The sequence below is a fragment of the Papaver somniferum genome, chromosome 5, assembly GCF_003573695.1.
Source record: "Papaver somniferum cultivar HN1 chromosome 5, ASM357369v1, whole genome shotgun sequence".
NCBI lineage: Eukaryota > Viridiplantae > Streptophyta > Magnoliopsida > Ranunculales > Papaveraceae > Papaver > Papaver somniferum.
In genome coordinates, this window is record NC_039362.1 from 28,152,344 (window position 1) to 28,173,617 (window position 21,274).

The following is a 21,274-nucleotide window of genomic DNA, read 5'->3' on the forward strand; positions in this document are numbered from 1 at the left end:
CTGGATTTGTGTGATTGAATCACTTAACTCAACAAGTAGTCTTATATAGGATGTCAAAAAAGAAAAAAGAATGTAAGGTTCGAAACCTAGAGACAGGTTCGTATACGCCCAACTCTAAAACCCTATAAAGAGTAGAATTGTCGATAATAACCCTTTCTTTTATTTGATAGATAGAAAATAACAAATCTAAGAAAATAAGGAAAAAACTTTGCTGAAGCCTGAATCAGCACTCAATCTTGTCTATTTTCGATCAGGCACATGAGACAATATTTTCTCAACAACACAATCAAGTTGTGTTGCGATGAACAACGATTTGCCCATGTTTTTCCTCAAGGGAGGAATCTTCAGACTTCTGTCTATCGAAATGATTCGACCATACTTTCTTTTCAAATGGTCTTACTCTATCCCTGAAAACCAACTTCTTAGACGAAGATAAGATCCTACATACCTCGGCAGTCTTCTGAGCAAGTTTCAGCTTCCTTGCTAATCGATCTGTTGTTCGCTTTTGCGTGCCTTATTTGGTGCTTGTACTTGTAACACCTTTATAGTTCGTGTCCCTTCATCGAACAAAACGAGCACGTCAAACTTGGATAGTATTCAGGCATCTGAGATGTGCAAGCAGCTAGACATACATTAGATCATGAAACATTACTAACAGGGTTTCCAGTTAGAGAATCTTCCAGCTTGATTGGGTTTCCTTCTTCTCCGAACCCATTGAGGTTGATATATGTATTGCTACAAGTATCAAAATCGATGTTTTCACCAAGGAGCCCTACAGTTGATTTCCTATCTTCATCGGAATCATAGGTTTCAGACATTTCATCAAGTGTTACAGCTAGACCTTTGTTCCCAGTGTATTTTCTACAATTTTGGCATTCGTTAGCAAAATGGACAAAACCCTTACACTTAAAGCACTGAGGCATGTCCTCGTCATCATCCCTGTTTTTAGGAGGTACGCGACCGTGAGGTTTGTCTGATGACCTAGGTTTGTCTCTTGAAAACCGTTTACTTATCTTCAACAGAAGATCCCTAAACTGTCTTGTGATCAAGGAGACCGACTTGTCAAGGTCTTCATCTGAAAATCATTCTCAGACTAATCATCCTCAGAGACATGAACATTTTTACCTTTGGGAAGTAATTTAGTGCTCTTCTGTGCTTTAAAGGAAACATCCTTACCGACTTTGGATATATGCTCATGGTCAAATATCTTTAGCTTCCCAACCAAGGTGTTTCTGGAAAGATTATTGAGGTTATTCCCTTCAACGATGGCATGCTTCTTAGACTTGTATCTAGATGGCAGCGATCTGAGAATTTTCATCAGAATGTCTTTTTCAGGAATAATCTTACCCAATGCAAAAGATGCATTAACAATTTCAGACACTTTTTGATTAAACTCATCAAATGTTTATTCATCTGCCATACGAAGGTTCTACCAATCGGAACTAAGGTTTTGAAGCCTAGATTCCTTTTCACTTGAGTTTCCTTCAAATACGGTTTCAAAGATATCCCAAGCATCTTTAGACCTAGTGAAATTAGACACATGGTGTTGAAGACTTGGGGCAATGTCATGTATGATAGCATTTAACCCTTCAGAATTCTGCTTTGCAGCAAGAATCTCGACAGCATTATATTCACCAATATTCTTGGGAACAGTTCCGTTTCTAGCTGCAACAATGGGGGCATCATAACCATTCACCACATATACCCATGACTGAAAATCACGTGATTGAAGAAAAGCTCGCATAACAATTTTCCACCATAAGTAATTGGAGCCATCGAAGACTGGTGGTACGTTAATAGAGATAGCACCTCTGTCCATAGAGTCAGATCGCTACAAACACAGACTTATTAGGTCTTAAACGTGTTTGCCTGCTCTGATACCAATTGAAAAGAGCAGGGGTCTAACAACACCACCCAATATTTCGCTTAGCAATCTGGATGGTCTAACTCCGAAATACTTTGCTAGAGAATCAACTAGACAGTCGGACTCAATTGGTAAGCTTGTTTAACTTAACTTAAATTATATTTTTTAAATAATTATTAAATAATCAAAAGTATTAACCATAGTTGATATTATACTTGTAATAGGGATTACGCCCCTTGATTTATATTTCATTTGAAGGATCCCAAGTGGAATAGGAGAGTTGCCACCGTTCAACCAAGGCGAATGGATATCAAATAACAAATGTAAGACGTTTTTTCCCTCGTTTATAGATTCAGAAATACCTGAAGAATATAAACAATTGAAAGGAGGTGGATTAAATGTTCAACGTTGAAGTTGTTCCTTTACTAACCCAGAAACCCAGAGCATGTAGATGACTATCCTGAACTCGAAAGGATGTTTATCTTATGGGTACTGGGTCAGACATTATTTTCAAACTCAGCTTATGTTGCTCGTGTTGGTTGGCTTGAAGCGTTAGAATATCTCGACAAAGCACAAGATTATGACCGAGGATCTGCAATTTTAGCAAAATTGTATAGTGGGCTGGATCATGCGTCTACAGGCGGAGATAACTTCACTGGTTTCTAGGGCATCATAGAGGTAAATATCAAAATTCTTATTTTAAAATTTAAATAATTTTTATGAGCAAATGTAGATTAAGTCAAAATACTAAAATTATGGAGTAATTTGCAGTATTGGTGGTATGCCTACTTCCGTGTTAGTAAACCAATCCTTAAATACGATACCCTAAGATTTACAATGTTGAATATGTACATCTCGACAAACTTAGCGAAGGGCACTGGCAGCGACATCTCGGGTTCCCGTTTCGTTCAGAGGTTTCATCAGATGACTCGGAGTTTACCCTTACATTGATTTTCCTCAGTATGATGATGTTGTTGGACAAAGTATTCTTTATATTCTCTGCGTATAGTTGGTCTTCACACTCCACCATTGGATAGAGGGCTTTGGTACCTGGGAGAAAGACTGCAGTACCAAATGCAAGGTATATATGCAATTGCGATTAACCTGCCACAACAGATGCAAACCTCTGGATCAGATTTTGAATGGCCGAGAAAAACCAATTGGGCCAGGTTGAACTAAATACAAGTTGCATATTAGCGAAGCGGAGTATGTCAAATGGTACGGGTCGATTTTGCATCCTGTAATTGGTGAAAAGCGGGGGTCTAACAACACCACCCAATATTTTGCTTAGCAATATGTATGGACTAACTCCGAAATACTTTGCTAGAGAATCAACTAGACAGTCAGACTCAATCTAGATAAAAGTATCTCAAGGAGTTAAAATATCTCTCTTGATTTGATTTTTACTCAAGCTAAAAACAATAACGAGTCTTTATCAAATACAAGGAATACTTGGACGGTACCAAAGACCAATGTCCAAGGATCAATCAACAACCAAAGGTTGGATTTCCAATTGATGATCACGAACGCACAACCTGTATTATTTCAATTGTATAAATTATAATGCGGAAAATAAACAACACAGACACCAGAAATGTTGTTAACGAGGAAACCGCAAATGCAGAAAAACCCCGGGACCTACTCCAGGTTGAATACACACTGTATTAAGACGCTACAGACACTAGCCTACTCCAAGCTAACTTCAGACTGGACTATAGTTGAACCGTAACCAGTCTCCCACCGATCCAAGGTACAGTTGTACTCCTACGCCTCTGATCCCAGCAGGATACTACACACTTGATTCCCTTAGCTGATCTCACCCACAACCAAGAGTTGCTGCAACCCAAAATCGCAGACTTGATAATAAACAAATCTGTCTCACACAGAAAAGTCTATCAAAGGATAAATCTGTCTCCCACAGATAAACCCTAGGTTTTGTTCCGTCTTAAGATATAAAATCAAGGTGAACAGGAACCAATTGATAATCCGGTCTTATATTCCCGAAGAACAGCCTAGATTAATCAATCACCTCTCTACAATCCTTCCTGACTACACAAGCGGATTTTCGAGGAATCACAAACAGTGAGACGAAGATGTTTCTGACTTCTTTATCTTGGCTATCGGAGAATTCTCACGATCTCAAGCCAATAAATCAATTGTACTCGGACGATAGAAGATGCAAGATCAGATCACACAATTATAATAAAGTAGTATCGGTCTGGCTTCACAATCCCAATGAAGTCTTTAAGTCGTTAACCTGATTTTAGAGAAGAAAATCAAAGGTTAATGGAGATCGACTCTAGCGAGCGCACTAGTAGCACACAAACGTATGAGGATTAGGTTTGCTCAATGCTAGATGTCTCCTTTATATAGCCTTCAAATCAAGGTTTTGCCTTAGTTACGTACAAAGCAATCCATATTCACTGTTAGATGAAAACCTGATTTAGATTCAAGTTAATATTCCTCAACCGTTAGATCGAAAACTTAGCTTGTCACACACACTCGGGTATACGTTTGCTGGGTTCGTGAAAACCATGCCCAAACGTGTACGTGTATGTTGGTTCAACATAGTAACCCAAAAGGTTAACCATATGAGCATTTCATATTAACCTTGTTCTTCTTCACCATAAATAGTTCAATTGACTCAAATGAACGAGTTAAAGAGTTATTCAATTCCTATGAGATCTTATGTAACTACACAAGACACAATTGAAACAAAGATGATTCGATTCGATTGAATCGGCTCATGAACATTAAGCAATGGTTTCCATAAAGCATTCCTTAGTAATTTAATGTTTTTTGTTCATAGCACATCTTTAGATCATAACCTCTTAAGTTCACAAACACGTTCGCGGACTTAAGTTAATCGGTTGAGTTTTCCAAACTCAGCAGAAATTCTCAGAAAGAGAACTTCCGCCAGTTCGCGGACTTAGCATACAAACGAGTTTTGGAAATCCAGCAGAAATTCTCGGTCGAGAACTTCCGACAGTTCGCGGACTGAGTCTGCGGACTGGGTTCGCGGACTTGGCAAGCCAAATCCACAGTCCTCTCGATTTCTCTTGATCAACAAAGTTCGAAAACTTTGGTTCAAAGAATACATGGTTATGTAATCTAAAATCTTATTTCAATCATTGAGACATTCTCAGAGGACGCTATGTAGCCGTTATTCACAGACCGATTCACGTCAGAGAAATTCTCAAAGTGATTGAAACTTTTCATGACTTTCGTCACTAGGTGAAGATAAACTTGATCAAAGCGAAACGCTTTACCAACACACGATTTCGAGATAAAAGATAATCAACGAATGCTCAGCTCGAAATGTCTAATGTGTATGATCTAGTTTATATAGCATACGACTTTTGTCTCATAAGAAGTAGGAGATAGAATAGATAGACTTTTGAGTGATAGATAAGTTCAAGTCTCCATGTACCTTTTTGTTGATGAAGTTCCACGGTTCCTTGTATAGATCTTCGTCGTTGTATGATGAATCGCCATGAAGTCCTTGAGCTCAACTACAATTTTCTATCCTAGTCCGAGACTTAGCTATGTAGGCTATAAATCAAGACTTATAGTTTTGATCACTAACATTGACAAACATGCTTGAGATAGTAACGCATGCGAGGTTGACCGAGCAATGCTCTAAAAATTGGGACACAGAACACCCACATCTATGGGTATGATCTCTCAGCGTTATCACGCCTGTCTAATGATGCAAATATCGTTCCTAGCTAGCACCTCCAAAAGAGCCATGCTTTATGACTTACCCCACCACGGGTGTAAGTTCTTCATCATCTTCGTCAAATTTGCTCGAAATTCGTTGGGAGATGCCAAGTATTACTTCACAAGGTGATCCAACCACGATCCCCATTGTTTCCCAAGATATGGAACGTGATTATCCTTAGAATAATGTGACTGCCACTGAGGGAGAGTTGAGGAACCAATTGAATGATTTGCATTGGATGACTCGGAAAATGATGGCTACACACTTGGATGTATGTCGGAAATGGCACGAGAACACAATGTTTGGATTAAGTCCAACTGTAAATGATGGGCACGATAGTGATGAAACAGTGGTGGAAGAAAAACAAGTACGACAGAGTTCTTCTTCAAACACATACGACACAATACTTCTTCACCACAAACTGTGTTTGTATCTCAACCTCAAGTATTTCGGATGGATCCTAGGTACATTTCATCATCATTCTCACCCTACAACCCAAATTATTTCTATACACCACCATCATCACAACCACAAACATCTTATATGCTTGGAGGACCGAGTGCACTGAGTGTTTTCCAATAATCGCCTAGTGCTTTCCTATCGCCTAATGTTGGTCAAACATCTTTTAAAAATTTACTTCATATGTTGGCAACTGGGGATGTCCCAGGTCTATCCCCAGGTCTTGGAGAATTCAATACTCCAGAAGATAACAATGGAAGAGCTAGCGATGAGCGACGTTAGAGAGATTGTTTGTATTTTGAATTCTTCTACATATGTAATTTTAGTTTTAAAAGTACGACGGTCTGAATTAAACGAAATTACATATGTTTAAAATCAAGCGTTTTACATTAGCTTCACCGAATTACGACGGACTACATTAGCTTTAAAATTAATCGTTTTACATTAGCTTAAGTTTTACATTATCTTAACTGAATTACGGCGGACTACATTAACTTCAAAGAAGGGGTTGAAACTGTTCAACACCTTAAGGATTTCGAAACATTTTTCGAAAGGAAAAGCCACATTTTTCCATCTTCGCCATTCAAAGATCTTGTTACCATCTCAGCATCAGTTTCACCTCTCAGTCTATATCGATTGGCTTGTATGGTTAAAGCTACAAACTCACTTACTTCTTTTTAATTGTATGAAAACGATTTTTTATGTCGCATATAGCACGACTCGAATTACAGGTGTAACTGCAGAACCCGTCATGAATAACCGCCCAGAAATTCACCCATGGATAGTTTGCTGAAGCAAGCTGAGTAAATATCAAAACATAGTTTCTGCAAATAGATTCATCTTCTTCTTTAGTATACGAAGCGCGCCGAACTAACAAGGGCCGAGACATGTTCAAGAATTGACAAATTTGTTGAAATGAAAGAATTTTTTTAAGCTCAGAGAAGAGTAAAGAAGACTAGATGTGTGAATGTGAATTTGAAGTTGTAATGAGGAGTATTTATAGAACTCAAAAATTATAGTCGTTAGATCACAAGAGTTTCCAGGCGTTCGGATTCAGCTGTTGGCGCTTCTATAAAAAACGCGACGCTGGAAGGACAATCTCTGGCGCTTTAATCAAGAGCTCGCGCTGGAAATACAAGCGCCAGCGTTTTTGGCTCAAACGCCATCGCTGGATAGAAGCTCGCCCGACCTTTCTTCAAGCGCGCGCTACATCTTCCAACTCAATGAACAAACCAATAAATTTGTTGGTTCGAACATCCATTTTTCATGTTTGTTGAGTCCGTAGTGGGAGCAAAATGAAAAAACTCAAAATTTGCTCATTCCATATGAAGTGCTCCTAGATTTTAGATACCGCAAAAACAAAAAATTTGATTGGGCAAAATAGCACCTAGTTTTGGAAGCCCTGAGATTTTGGGGCCCTAGGCCGTCGCCTAGCTTGCCCATGCTTAGGACGGCCCTGACGGACCTTAATGCACCGATAATTTTGCCATTTACCATCTGTTAGACACGTCTACGGTGAGAATTACGGATGAATAAAGGAAAAAACGACTTGGTCCAAAAACATGTCAAAAAGTACGGATTAGTCCATCCCGAATTAACTAGGTACAATTTAGTCCAAAAATTATTTAAAGTAAGGAAAATACATATATAACCTTCTTAATTTACAATTTAGTCCAAATGACTCATGATGATGTCAACAATTTTAAATAATATAAAAAGAATTAAAAGACAATTTATCTTTTGGACCGTTTGTCCAAAATTCGCAAACTTTATATATTCGGAAAACTCTTTCCGAGAGCTACAAAAAGAGTACCCATATGACTATATAATTCTCATTTTTCACAAATCTTAGTTCACATTGGTGTACAAACTTGTACACATTCCGTACCATCCAAGAAATCCTGCAACAAATCGACCGAAGTTGTTACAAAACACCATCGAATGTGGATCACTCGAGTTAACTATGAACTTCGCTTGCAAACTGTTTTTGGTGGTCACTATAATAACAACTTATAGAAGCTAGGTCTACGCAACTCCAAGCTAAACATTATTAACGTCCTACAGAGATTTGCTCAACTGAAAAATATGTATCTATGCTACAAATTATTAGCGCCGGCCGTTCCAAACTTATTATGCAGTAAAGAGAGTCGTATCCATTTTAGCTTATCAGGCACAATTAATAAAGGAATAATGCACAAATACCTCAAGTCCTTCACTGTTCAGGTTTGGTTGCAGTTGATCCCTTGACATCTGAAAACCAATTGAAATAAAACTCACATTTTAGCAGGCACATTGAAAACTAGACATGCTATAAAGGTGAACTGTTACTTACCATCAGATTTATCAATGTAGAAAATTGTGTCTCCAGTTCCAAAATTCTTTTCGTAGCCATTTCAAAATCTTCTTTGGTAGCTGCCAAAGCCTATCTAAGGCATTTTCACTTCATAGCTTCGCAACCTTACTGGGTGATGCGTCATCACCACAGAACTCTTTTGTCTTCACAGTAACAAGACAACAAACCCGACCCCGTTTTTCAGGTCCCAACACAGCATAAATTATATCTTTACGCCCAGATAAAACGACTCCTGATCCAAGTTGGCTTGCCTGCTTCTGGATATCCACCATTTGATCCTACAAGTAGATCAGGTTCAAAATTAATACAAGTATGAATTGCAAATGAAATTTTTGTCATGATTCAATTGGAAAAAAAGAACGAATTATCAATCATCATAACAATATACATATTGCTCAACTGCCACGGGATCCATCACTGCTTCCGATGGGTCTGATGTTTTGCTTCTCTTTGAACGTGTCACCTCAAATATGTCCAGTCATTCCGGAATTTTCCTAGTTTTACTTCCAACTGTAAAGAAAATATATATTGTATAAAAATCCAACATTTACACCACAAAACATGCACATATTACTGAGATAGCACAATATTGTGCAACTTTTGTACACACCTATAGAAAATCCAACACCTGTACAATCAGTTCTTTCCCTAATTTTTTGGTTCATATACATGTATACATAAAATATAATCCTACTAGTTTACAACTATTTACACCTAAATAATCAACATTTGAACAACTATGCACACCTAAATAACATAATATGAGTGTACAACTATGTACATATTAGTGTTTTCCCTAATTTCTTAAACTTCAAACTGAATAACATGTGTACAACTACGTACGTACACCTAAATAATTAACATCTGTAAATGAAAATGAAACCACCAAACAGGAAGAACTTAATTGGTTGAATCGGAATAGCTATACTGCTAAGGATAAAAGACAATTCTTCGGTATACAAAAACAACAAATGATGGGCATATGGTATGTGTATTTAAGACCAACAAGCTTTTAGAAATTCTTTAAGTAGTTTTATGCAAACAAAACTAATGATGGGCATAAAGTATGTGTAATTAAGAATTACACGTTTCTTGCAAACCTTCATGTAGCTTCTGACATGAGCCAAGTTCTCTGGAACATACTCCAGCTCTTAAAATGTTCAAGAGCAACCTCTTTGTGGTAAAACTTCGGTGCCAAACTCAAATTAACGGCTGGAAATTTCTCTCCATTGACAAAAGGATCCTGAAACAAAGATAACACAATCACAAATTATCAACAATACAGCTACAATCGAACAAAAAGTAAGTACATGTAAAACAGAACAAGCACATATAGACAGAGAGAAACATATACAATAGGTGTACAATTATGTACACATTAAGAACCAACATGTGTACAATTATGTACACCTTAGTTATTCACATGTGCACTAGTTTGTACACCCTAATTTAATGGGTTCCTATACTTAGCAACAACTAACAAAGACAATATTCATAGTCAGAAGGACAAATTTAACAAGTCCACAAATAGTGACCTATATAAAATCTCGTCTCCGCCCTAGGTGCTAAATGAACGGTAATATGATTTAACCGAAATTTGCGACTACATGAAGGCATTGTAAAAATGGAAAGTTCACAGACACCACAACCATGGAAACTTCATTGAGAGCTAGTTAAATCCACATTTCGAAGCTTCTATTTTTTCTAGTTTCATCCAAGTTTTCTCCTTTCTTTTGTTTGCACAACTTATGACGAATCATCAGTAGAAATATGCAGAAAGGCAAGATAGGCTTAATAAAATCTTAGATGGGAGATTGATAATACACAAATTAAGTTAACTGTTATATACATGCGCACAAGAATGAGTCATGTGTAATAGCCTAGCAATCTGGACAAGTGTGCACAGTTGGAGATAATTAATATACTGTCTTTAAATAGTCTAATAAAGGTACACTATATAGTAGCATGATTTGTTTATCAAAGTGAAGAAACTCTTGAATGTGTGCATGATAAAAATAGGCCTACAGGGAAAAACATATGTCGTTCCTTAACTTGCATGGCCTAGTCAAACAAGAATACTACAGTTTCGCCAATAACTAGGTAATTTACGTGAACACCAATTGTATAGCTCCAAACATATACAGTAAGATGAAAAACAAGATATATATATACCTCGGTTCTTTTTCCACGCATTATATTAGTGGAAGCAACATCCATTATATTTTCTAGCTCAGTTCCGCTACCATGCCTCTGTCATAGTAACGACGATCATAAAGTCTGCATCTCCAGCGATTGGCAATTATATACACATTAAACTCAACAGGTGTACATTAAAATCAAGAAGGGGATCAAGTAGTATCTTTCAAACCTAGAAGTTTCAAAAATTCAGCATGTGCTTCAACTATATACACGTTAAAATCAACATGTGTACATTTCTGTAGACGTTAAACAGCAGGTGTACATTTATGTACACGTTAACAATAGCAGGTGCACATTGGTGACCTCCAAAATTCTATTACCTAAAGATCATTTCTTTCAAAAAAAAATCCCGAGAAAGTTTTATAATTCATTCTGCTGTCTTAGCAGTTCTCAACTTTAGTCCTCCTTTAGTTTTCATATATTGCACCAGTTTGTACTCCTAGGCATGTATGCAGTATAAACTTATCAAGTCAATTTATTTCCCGTGTGCACCAATTTGTACACCCTAGTTACTTATGCAAAAATAAGCTTATGGAGTCACTTTTTCACATGTGCGCCAGATTGTATTATTTCACCACTGCTAATCTTTTTCATTATCTCCTAATTATTGTTTGCATGCAAGTAGAAGTTTTAATATGTTTCAGATTTGCAATCCACATCTCCTGGTGTCTATACATATATGAGTATCAAATAGACAATTTCAATTTCACCGAATCTTCATAATCAACAATCATCTATTTTTGAGTAACATGAGAGACTTTAGACCAGAGAGTATAGAGTATTTCAACCTAAAGCAACTGTTGATATGTAATATATGGACATAATTGCATAATCGTCATAAAACATTGACGTTGGACATTTGTTTATATATCAAACGAGGCATTGGACATATAATTAAATGAGAATACTCGGACATTTCACACACTTCCTAATTAATTCATTGCTAAAGACAAGGAGCTTTAGACAGAATCCTAGATGATCAACACCCAAGCAATATGATATAAGATTTAAAGTAGAGCAAGAAGAAAATGTGTCAAAAGACAAAGATTTTTTTGGGTTTCACAAATTTAAATCTCTAAATGTGCCACAAAACAAAGACAAGGGACTTTGCCTTAAGCTCCGGCCGAAGATGATACAACAATCACCAATGTTGCCATTATACTCGAAATCCTAAAATTTCAAGCCCTACAATAGACCAAAGAACCTTACTTAGGGGGTTTAAAATCTAATCGTCTATTGTTAATTGGTAGGCGTATTACATCAACAATCACTCAATTAGAATAATTAACAATCGTTATTTCAAATTTCCAATGAACAACATTTCTGTCAAGCAACGCTACTAATTTTCAAGAACCCTAAAAACTTCAAAGATTTATTTTTGAAACAATAGATTTAATTGTTATGATCGAAAATAAAAGATTGAAAAGAGATTTAACTTATCTTTTTAATATTTTTATTGATGAATCGTAAGATTCAATTGTTGTTGGTGATTTTATTGATCTCCCGCATCAATTTCAAGCTAATTCTTCAACAACAGATGTCGATGATGTCTGAAATCAAGCTTTTGAGCCGAATCTTGAAGATGGAAATTGAATGAAGTTAGCTTCTCTATAAACTCGAATTTACGATTTTTGAATTAAGCTCCGCTTGTTCATATTCATTATCGGAATCAAATTTGCAGTAAGAGAAGAAGACTTGTGAAATGAAAGTACGGCTTCAGTGTTTTATAGTAGGGTCATTTTTGAAAACTAAAAAAATTGATTTGGACTAAATTGTTAAGAAAAGGATTAATCCGTTGCAGATTTGGTAAATTAGGATATACCCGTATAAGGCCTTAAGAGCAACCACAGCCATGAGACGGACCAAATACCAAAAGTAAGACTAAAAACCAAAAAAATTTGGTATTCTGGGTGTTCAAGCGCAGTGGTAGAACACCAAATTTGGTGAAGCGTAACTTATACACACGCCCGATGTCAGACGGAAATTATATTCACGTTTGTTGATTAGGCGGCTTTATATTATGCGCTTGAGTGAAACGTAGGTATAATGCGCGTTTGATTGAGGCGTAGGTATAATTAACGCCGGATATGGGACGGGGATGGAAAGTGCGTCTACAGGGACGGGGATTAAAAGTGCGTCCCATTCATACGGAGATATAAAGTGCGTATGTTTCGGGCGTTAATGGCTTATGCGTCTGGGTGAGACGTTTATAGAAGATGCGTGCCATTTCTCCCCAAACAATGTATAAACCAGAACCCTGAGTTGATCTCTCTCACGAATATAACCAGGCCACCATACATTCGGTGCCATTTCCCCCCAAACAAGGTCATCAATTTTAAAGCTATTATAATTAATCTCCACGGAATTATTTGAATCTATCAATCCACCACCATCATCCTCTTCATATGAGGGTTCAGATTGAGTACCATCCGCTAAAACCCTAGAGTTAGCAACAACTTCAGAACCCTCAGTCAACATTTCATCTATGACTTGCTTAACAAATTTGGAGCTCTTTTCGGTTTCTAAAATCCTAGGTTCCTCAAAATTTAGCTTTCTTCTTACCTTTATCCTTAGCATCAAAGGAGTAGAGTCAATCTCATCTTCATCTGTAATTTTCTCAACATATTTTGAGCTCTTTCCAGTGTCTAAAACCATGGATTCTTCAAAATCTCTCTTTCTCTTTTTCATGAGAGAATCGACTTCATCGTCTTCACCGGGTTCGTATATCATGGCTTCTCGATCTGTAGAATTTCCCATGGACATAGATCAGGTCTCTCCTTCTACTGTGATTCAGTCATTCAGAAAGGAATTTTAAGCTTAAATTTGTTATTTGAACTTTTGAAGCTACCACTGTTGTAAATGTCATCCTAGTGTAGACAAGTTCCTTGCAGAATTTTATTCGTTGGATGATTTCAGATTATTATCTGACGGTGTATGTACTCCGTAATAAATAAAAGAGTGATATACTATTTCTTATTATAACCCTCTAAAATACATGCGCCCACTCCAGACGGTCCTAATATATGCGCCCATCCCAGACGCTTCTAAAACATGCGCCCACTCCAGACGGTCGTAATATATGCGCCTCACTCATACGCCCATAAAACATGCGTCTCACTCATACGCCCATAAAACATGCGTCTCACACAGACGTTAATAATACATCCGTCTCCCGCATACGGTCATAATACATGCGCCCGGGCCAGGCGCTTTTAGTAACTGCGTCCAAACCAGGCGTTTTTAATAACTGCGTCTGCTATGGGGCGTAGGTTTTATCTACGTATGGCCCGGCGGTGTTTATAATAACGCCTAACTCAAACGCTCTATATACATCCGCCCCATTATCATACGTTATTTATACGTACGCCCGATGTGGAGCGTCCACTATACTTCCGTCTGAAATCATACGCCCACTATACTTCCGTCCCACTATTAATCATTTTAGTCTGGGTTGGCGACCACATTTGGTCGCAAACCCTAATTAACTGGACTAAATATGGTTTTAGTCAGTACCACTGCGGCTGAATTTGGGACCAAATTTGGGTATAGTCCCCAAATTTGGTCATGACTGTGGTTGCTCTTAGGTGACAGGACTAAATAGTCTAAAGTCCAACAAAAATGGGACTTTTCTACATGAATAAAAGGGCGAGATCATTACATGCACGGGAGCGAGAAAGCAGATTAAAAAAAGAACAACAAGAAAAACACGAAAGTAAAAGAAAACCGATAGAGTATGGTAAATTGATGAGTTTTATGGGTTGCTTCTAATCCCGAGCTGGATTTGTCACTTGATTTATCGATTTTCACGTTTAAAGGTACGTACAAAAACTAGGGTTAATTTCTTTAGTTTAATTTGGGGTTTTTGTTTCTTTTGTTGTTAATGATGTATATGAGGTTTAATGAGTTGCAGAAGCAGTAGTTTGATAATTTGATTTTGAATAGTTTGATCTTCTTAGGAAGGTAATATACCTCTATTTAGGTCACTTCCGGTCAAAATGCTAATGGTTTAATTTCAACACTGGAATGAATACTACCGTCAACAATTAGGCACTTAAATCCATGCTCATATGGAGAGATTTTGAACTCTATTCCTTTTCTGCATGAGAACTTGTACAGATTTTCTATGTACGTATGTGGTATGCCTTAAGTTCTGTTGTATGAGCTATTCCATGATTTGTTTCTAATATAACCGCTAATAGATGAATATAGCTGCTCTTAGAACATGATTTGTTTCTAATATAACCGCTAATAGATGAATGTAATTGCTCTTAGAAGAAGATAATCCTTTATGTTAAAAGGATATAGTTGCAGCACAGTAAAGGCTTTAATGAAATAATTACAAAACATGAATCCAATATTTCATAAGCAAGAAATACACCCGTGCCTAGCAGGGGTGAAACTATTCTTCCTAGGCTAAACTGTCAGCAAAAGAAATGTGATTTCTATGTACATAATTCACTTTGACAGATTTTAAAAACAAGAATTTTTCCTTTGTATCCTTTAAAATGTTGCATGCTGCCCTGAGCTATTCGGCTTGTTGCTTATGAGAGACACATCTTGACAGTCACTCTAAGAAGTCACCTTCCTTTTCCCACGAGCTTTGCAACTTCTCCTGGTACATAGGCGTTGTCTTAGTTTCTGCTGCCTCCAACTCAGATTGTAACCTTGAGCTTTTACCACTTTGACTTAGGCTACATGCCATCTTCAGTTAACCCAGTCAACTGTCTTTACATATTTTTCCTTCCTTTTCTTCTAGGTGAGCGCCAAAGTGAGCTGATATAAAGAGAGAGCATTGTCCGTAGCCAGTCACGTTCCGAAGGTATCCTTGCCCGAAAGAGCCATCGTGGTTTCACTAATATTCCGATGCTCAGAAGAGGCCACATATCTTCAACAGGATAAAAATAATTTGTGTTATTCTTAGCCAAGAAGGAAGAAATAAATACGAAGTTTGAGTTTGAGTGTCACGTACCCATGCATGCCAAGTGTGCCACTCAGATGTGAAACCCTCCCCTAAAATCAATCAAAACTTCAGTTTTCATCTCTAATTAATCAATCAAACATCTCTCTGAAGAATACATCAGGTAGGTATTTCTCTCCATATCTTGATATATTAACAATTTTTGTGATCTTATTGGTCGGTTTTGAGATTTTTAGATCAGGTTTAATTAATTAATTATAGTTAGGTATGGGTGGTGGTGAAGAAGCAGATAAGGAAGAATGTTCAACACAACTAATAGATGGAAATGGAGTTTTTAATGCAACAGGATTTGAGAATTTTATGGAAACTGTTAATATTTCAGAGTGTGGTGTTGTTGCCATTATGGGTCCACAAAGCAGTGGTATGTGACTCATCATGCCTCATTCATTCACAATTTTTTACTATCAATTTCACCTCATCCTATATGTATTAAATTATTAGATAGATGTTGAGTTTGTTGTATATGATATATGCCTTTTATGAATGTTATGCCTATTGATTTTTGGATGCTTACCAAATTAATGACTAAACCTCTTGTTTTTGATTTTTCACCAGGGAAGAGTACATTATTGAACTATCTATTCCATACCAATTTCAAGGAGATGGATGCTTTTAAGGGAAGGTGGGTGCTGTCTTGTGTTAGTTGATTTGCACTGCCTGGGAATCGCATAACTTATGTTATGTTAATGAAATGCTGTTGAGCTGTTCTATTGCAGGACTAGAACGACCGAAGGAATTTGGATAGCCAAGTCTGTAGGTGTTGAGCCTTCCATGATTGTCATGGATATGGAGGGCACTGGGGGAAGAGAAAGGGAACAGGTGATGTATCACATTTCCGTTTCATTTTTTAAGGCCGTGGGCGGATGGTTCAATCTTATAGCATTGTTGCCGACAAATTTATGATGATTGTATCCTGCTTCTTAAACTCAGAATGATAGACAATTTGAGAAGCAAAGTGCTCGTTTTGCTTTGGCGGTGTCAGACATTGTACTGATAAACATGTGAGTCGCAAGTTAAACACATTATACTGTGTCTGCTTCAGGAATGTAATCCCGTAGTTGCTCCATCTAGTTAAATTGGTTTCTTGGCTTGATGTTGACAATTATAAATGGTTCTTTTAGGTGGTGTCATGACATCGGTAGAAATCTGGTTGCCAACATGCCTTATCTAAAAACAGTTTTTAAGGTACCTCTGTTTAAACATGTCAGGAGTTTATCTAAAAGTAGGATTCACGCAATGAAATTAAAAGATTTACGTGGGATGAGCCAGGGTTAACATTTGGCATTCGGTTTTGTGTAGGTTATCATGTCTAGTCAGCGCAAAGTGACTTTGTTATTTGTCGTTCGTGATAAAACAAAGGTATGTTTTCGAGAAGTACTTGTCACACTTTCCATGTGAATGCATTATGGTTTGTTTGGAACTGATACTGCTTGACATTGTCCTTGTAGACTCCATTTGAGCATTTGGAACTTGTTTTAAAAGAGGATATTCAGAAGGTATCTTTTTCTGTACTACTCGACATTGCTCTCAAAGTTCTACCATCAGTGTGATATGTATGGTGTATACCTAACCTTCTACGTTTCTGCAGATATGGGATGGTGTCCCCAAGTCCGAGGCGGACAAGGATACTCCTCCTCTTAGTGAGTTTTGTAATGTAAGTTTTATGTTAAACCTTAAAATCTTACAATTCCAGAAACATATTGCTCTTATTTGTTTGGAATTATGGGGAACAACTTGTGTAAATTAGCTGATAATCATTCTCTTTGTCTAAAGTTTGAAGTCGTAGCTTTATCTAGTTGTGAGGAGAAGGAGGAGCAGTTCAAGGAGGAGGTACTTAATAATATGCTCTGACCAAATTGCTTGTCACGGCCTTTATTTTTGTTTCAGAATTGTTACTCTGAAAGTGGTGTTCGTATCCATCAGATAACCACCTGCATCACCCAAGTCTTTCAAGTACTCTTCTTTGTTTAGCCAGGTTAAGCAGTTAAAAAACAGGATTATCCTGTCTATTGCTCCAAGACGGTGGGATCGTGTCTCTGCTTCAACATTTTGTTGTTCTACTCTACCGATGTTATGGGAAAACATTCGAGACTATAAGGACATCGACCCTATTGCTCATGAGGTCTTTAAACTGTTAGTAGGGAATCAGTTTTATTGCTAATTTCAGGTTTTGTGTCATAGTTTTCTTTTTGCCGTTTAGGTAGTGGTTGCGGCTTTTAAATGTCAAGAGATTGCCAATGAAAAGCTCAGACACTTTACCTCAAATGAGGTACTTATGCAGCTATGCTTTCAGATACCTAGATTCCCCTTAAGTTACTCATATGATTGCTTTTGTACATGATATAATGTTATTGATGTGACCAGGATTGGTTGGTACTGGATGAAGCTGTTGAAGCTGGCTTTGTGTCAGGCTTTGGAGAAAAAGTCAGCTCTATCTTAGATGCATATCTTTCCGAGTAAGGCCATATCTGTTTTGAAGTAATCGAAAGGAACTTTGCTTTTAACATGATGACTAAATATGCTGATTAGATCTTCTGCAAATCCATACAATATCTATCTTAGATGCATATATTTCCGAGTAAGGCCATATCTGTTTTTGAAGTAATCAAAAGGAACTTTGCTTTTAACATGATGATGAAATATGCTGATTAGATCTTCTGCAAATCCATACAATATCTACGTCAATCTCTGGATAGACCTCATATTTGAGAAGATCGCCGGCACCATATAGTGGGGGCCAAGTCACCAGGATGCTGATTCCATTGTCAGATTTTTCATGTTTTTTCCTTGGAATCACTTTGGATTAGTTGTTTGGTTTCTTGCTTAATTCTCTTTGTCCATGCAGATATGATTCAGAGGCTATCGTCTTTGACGAAAGTGTAAGGAACCTAAAGCGAGAGAAGTTGGAATTGAAGGCATTGCAAGTAAGGAGATCTTCCAGATTCGGGATATCCCACTTTTCTCATTGTTTTAAGATTCTTTACTTGATATGGTAGTGTTTTTGTTTTGAATCTTTTGATTTCTTCAGATGGTAATGTGCCTCTACCCGTAACTCTTTGTTCTGTTATACAGTTTGTGCACCCTACTTACCAGACTTTATTGAGACATCTACAAGCCAAATGTCTTGATAATTTTAACAAAGCACTAAAACAGTCGGTCGAAAAGGGAGAAGGATTTGTTGCTGCAGTCAGAAGTTGTCTTGAGTCTTCTGTGCGTGAGTTTGATGAAGGGCTTGTAGGTATAGCTTATATCCTGTTCAGTTTTTTCTTTAATAAAATCCCCGGGGAAAATATGTGAACTGTTACATTATGAAAATATACCATGCATGTGTAAAACACGCAGACTGGGATGCTTCAAAAGTCAATAAAACGCAGACTGGGATGCTTCTAGATGCATGTGTAAAAATCCCCGACTGGGATGCTTCAAAAGTCAAGGTGAAGCTACTCCGCGATATTACAGATCAAGCAGAGTCTATTTGCTGTGCAAAGCTTTCAGAACTGAATTCCTACTATGAGGTTTACTTATTGTTTCCTCGATCAGATCTATAATCCTGCTTTTAGTTCCCATGAATAACTAAAAGAATAGTTAGATTCAACGGAATTGTGTTTTTAACTCGCAGAATCAACTTACGGAAGCACTTAGTGAACCAGTGAAATGTCTGCTTGAATCTGCTGGAGATAACACCTGGGCATTGATAAGAAAACTTGTTCAACGTGAGAAAGAGGCTGCTCTATCTAAGTTTACTAATGCTCTTAATATTTTGGCGTTCAGCCAAGAAAAAGTCGATTTATTGGTCCAAGATCGACGGGATTTTGCGAATACTGTGGTGGAGGAAAGGGCAAGAGAGGAAGTTAGTAAGGTTTTGACTCGTATGAAGAATAGGTAGCCATTATAACTCTCTGGAACTTCCCTTTCCTCTTTTATCTTCATATTTACCATAACAATACTTTCGGGAAAAAATTTCAGGTTCTCAGCAGTCTTCAATTACGATGGCAATTCGATACGAATTTGGACTGGGGAGGAAGATATTGTAAGCATAACGATGGTTGCCTTGAGTGCGGTAATGTTTAACAAGAGAAAAGTTGTCTTGTTTAGGATAGTTCTGGTGTGTTACCAAAACCTGACATCTTTGTGTTGCAGACCCTCAGACTTTTATCTGTGATGTCTGCCATTCGCTTGGATGAGAAGCCAGATAGGATTTCGAATCAACTCCTTTCTTTTATTCTGGATAGACGAGTTGCTCATTTCGACCCACTTGCTACAAGCTCTTGGGATGAGGTCAGCTACTGTTTGATTAGTTACCGTCATCCATATATATTTGTTGTCAACATCTATTCTTATTTTTGATGCTATCGTGGATTAGATTCCTGCTGAGGATACACTTATAACACCAGTCCAATGTAAGTCTTTGTGGAGAAAGTTCATGTCAGAGACGAAATCCGTCGTTACTCCGGTTATTTCTGCGCAGGTACATTTGGTTGACTTGTATACATTATAGGCACATATAATATTTGCAACATTTTTATTCACTTATCTTAATATGCTGAATTTTTTTTCTTCAGGAAGCTCATAGGCGTCATAGGCGTAGCAGTTTCAACTGGATAACTCATCTGTGGGTAATTCCTGTGATGGTTATCCTTGGGTCCAATGAATTCATGCTCCTTTTGAAGTAATCCTTTATTTCCATTCTTCATTTAATTGCTGTTTGTTTCTTTCAAAACCAAACTTTAGTTTTTTAGTTCCATTTTTTCGCAGCCAGTTTCTTTCGTAATCAACTTAATTTTCTTCCACTGGTGAAACAGGAGTCCTCTCTACTTTCTCCTTTTGTTTGTTGGATATTTAGTTGGAAAGTTCTGCAATAGGCCGGTGAGTATGAGATCTTTCAGATGTCTCTTCATGTGTTTCTACTCGTTGAACTAAACATATGAGATGCTAAAAGCATCATTTTCTGTTGCAAGGGCAGGTCTCTGTGTTAGTTTCTGTTTGGCGGCGATTTTTCTGGAGAACAAGTGTGTCAACATAAGGGGCCTCTAGCACCATCCAATTCTATGCCGGGTTCTCAAAGTATCAGCAGTATTGAGCGCTCAAGTTCTAGTTCTACACTTGCATAAAGCAAGCTGCCAATGTTGAAACCGACCGTAGGTGACCTAGTCTAACTCCAGTGTAACATCAAATTTTTAACAGAACAGATTGTTACAAGTACAAGGGAATACAACATTTTTTTATTATCTTTTCAGTTAGACTAGTATGTAATATGTTCCTGGGGCAATCAGAGGTTTTGAAAAAAAATCGGTGTTTTTTGCCGTAAGGAAACGTAGGCGATGAGTACCTTCCCGAAAATCACACAAAAGCGTAATCTAATCTTCAGCCGCAGCATTCCCCCTTGCTCCTAATTTCTTTCTTTATCATAAAACCCTACACATCGAAATCTTTTTTCTGGTCTGTTGTCTTACGACAAGAAAACTTGAATCTCAAAAGGTTTATGATAACGTGATAATATTGGTTACGCGGTAGAACCATGTTGTTAATTCAATAGTATTTTTTTTTATTGTTTCATGAGGATACTATTGATAACGGAACTATTCATTATTGGAGCTATTCGTGAATCGTGATTGTTTTTGGAATTATTATTTGGGATTGAAGTAGAAGCTATTTAGGATATCCTAGGTTTTACTCTGGGTAAAATTTTATGCTTCTTAA

At 37.3% G+C, this 21,274-nt stretch overlaps 1 protein-coding gene and 1 long non-coding RNA gene across 5 annotated transcripts; one reads left to right on the forward strand and one right to left on the reverse strand.

Moving 5' to 3' along the window:
• Positions 1–8,245: 8,245 nt before the first annotated feature.
• Positions 8,246–9,620, reverse strand: LOC113277352. Its single transcript, XR_003324870.1, has 4 exons — positions 9,498–9,620; positions 8,786–8,907; positions 8,377–8,675; positions 8,246–8,294 (listed from the first exon to the last, which is right to left on the reverse strand). It is a non-coding gene; the product is annotated as an uncharacterized LOC113277352 (long non-coding RNA).
• Positions 9,621–14,245: 4,625 nt separating this feature from the next.
• LOC113281243 (protein ROOT HAIR DEFECTIVE 3 homolog 2-like) lies at positions 14,246–20,887 on the forward strand. 4 transcript variants are annotated; one of them, XM_026529928.1, is made up of 24 exons: positions 14,246–14,411; positions 15,353–15,677; positions 15,776–15,935; positions 16,130–16,196; positions 16,291–16,393; positions 16,505–16,575; positions 16,696–16,759; positions 16,874–16,933; positions 17,023–17,070; positions 17,163–17,228; positions 17,348–17,404; positions 17,550–17,696; positions 17,775–17,843; positions 17,939–18,030; positions 18,420–18,498; positions 18,647–18,812; positions 18,917–19,089; positions 19,194–19,456; positions 19,541–19,634; positions 19,715–19,852; positions 19,938–20,042; positions 20,137–20,243; positions 20,377–20,440; positions 20,538–20,887. In XM_026529928.1, the coding sequence occupies exons 3-24, from the start codon at positions 15,782–15,784 to the stop codon at positions 20,595–20,597; spliced, it is 2,247 nt and encodes a 748-aa protein (XP_026385713.1). In that variant the 5' UTR covers positions 14,246–14,411; positions 15,353–15,677; positions 15,776–15,781; the 3' UTR covers positions 20,598–20,887. The 4 variants fall into 4 exon arrangements, with proteins under 4 accessions (XP_026385713.1, XP_026385712.1, XP_026385714.1 ...); XM_026529927.1 differs by having other exon boundaries at positions 15,780–15,935; XM_026529929.1 differs by lacking the exon at positions 15,353–15,677 and having other exon boundaries at positions 15,780–15,935.
• The last annotated feature ends 387 nt before the right edge of the window (positions 20,888–21,274 follow it).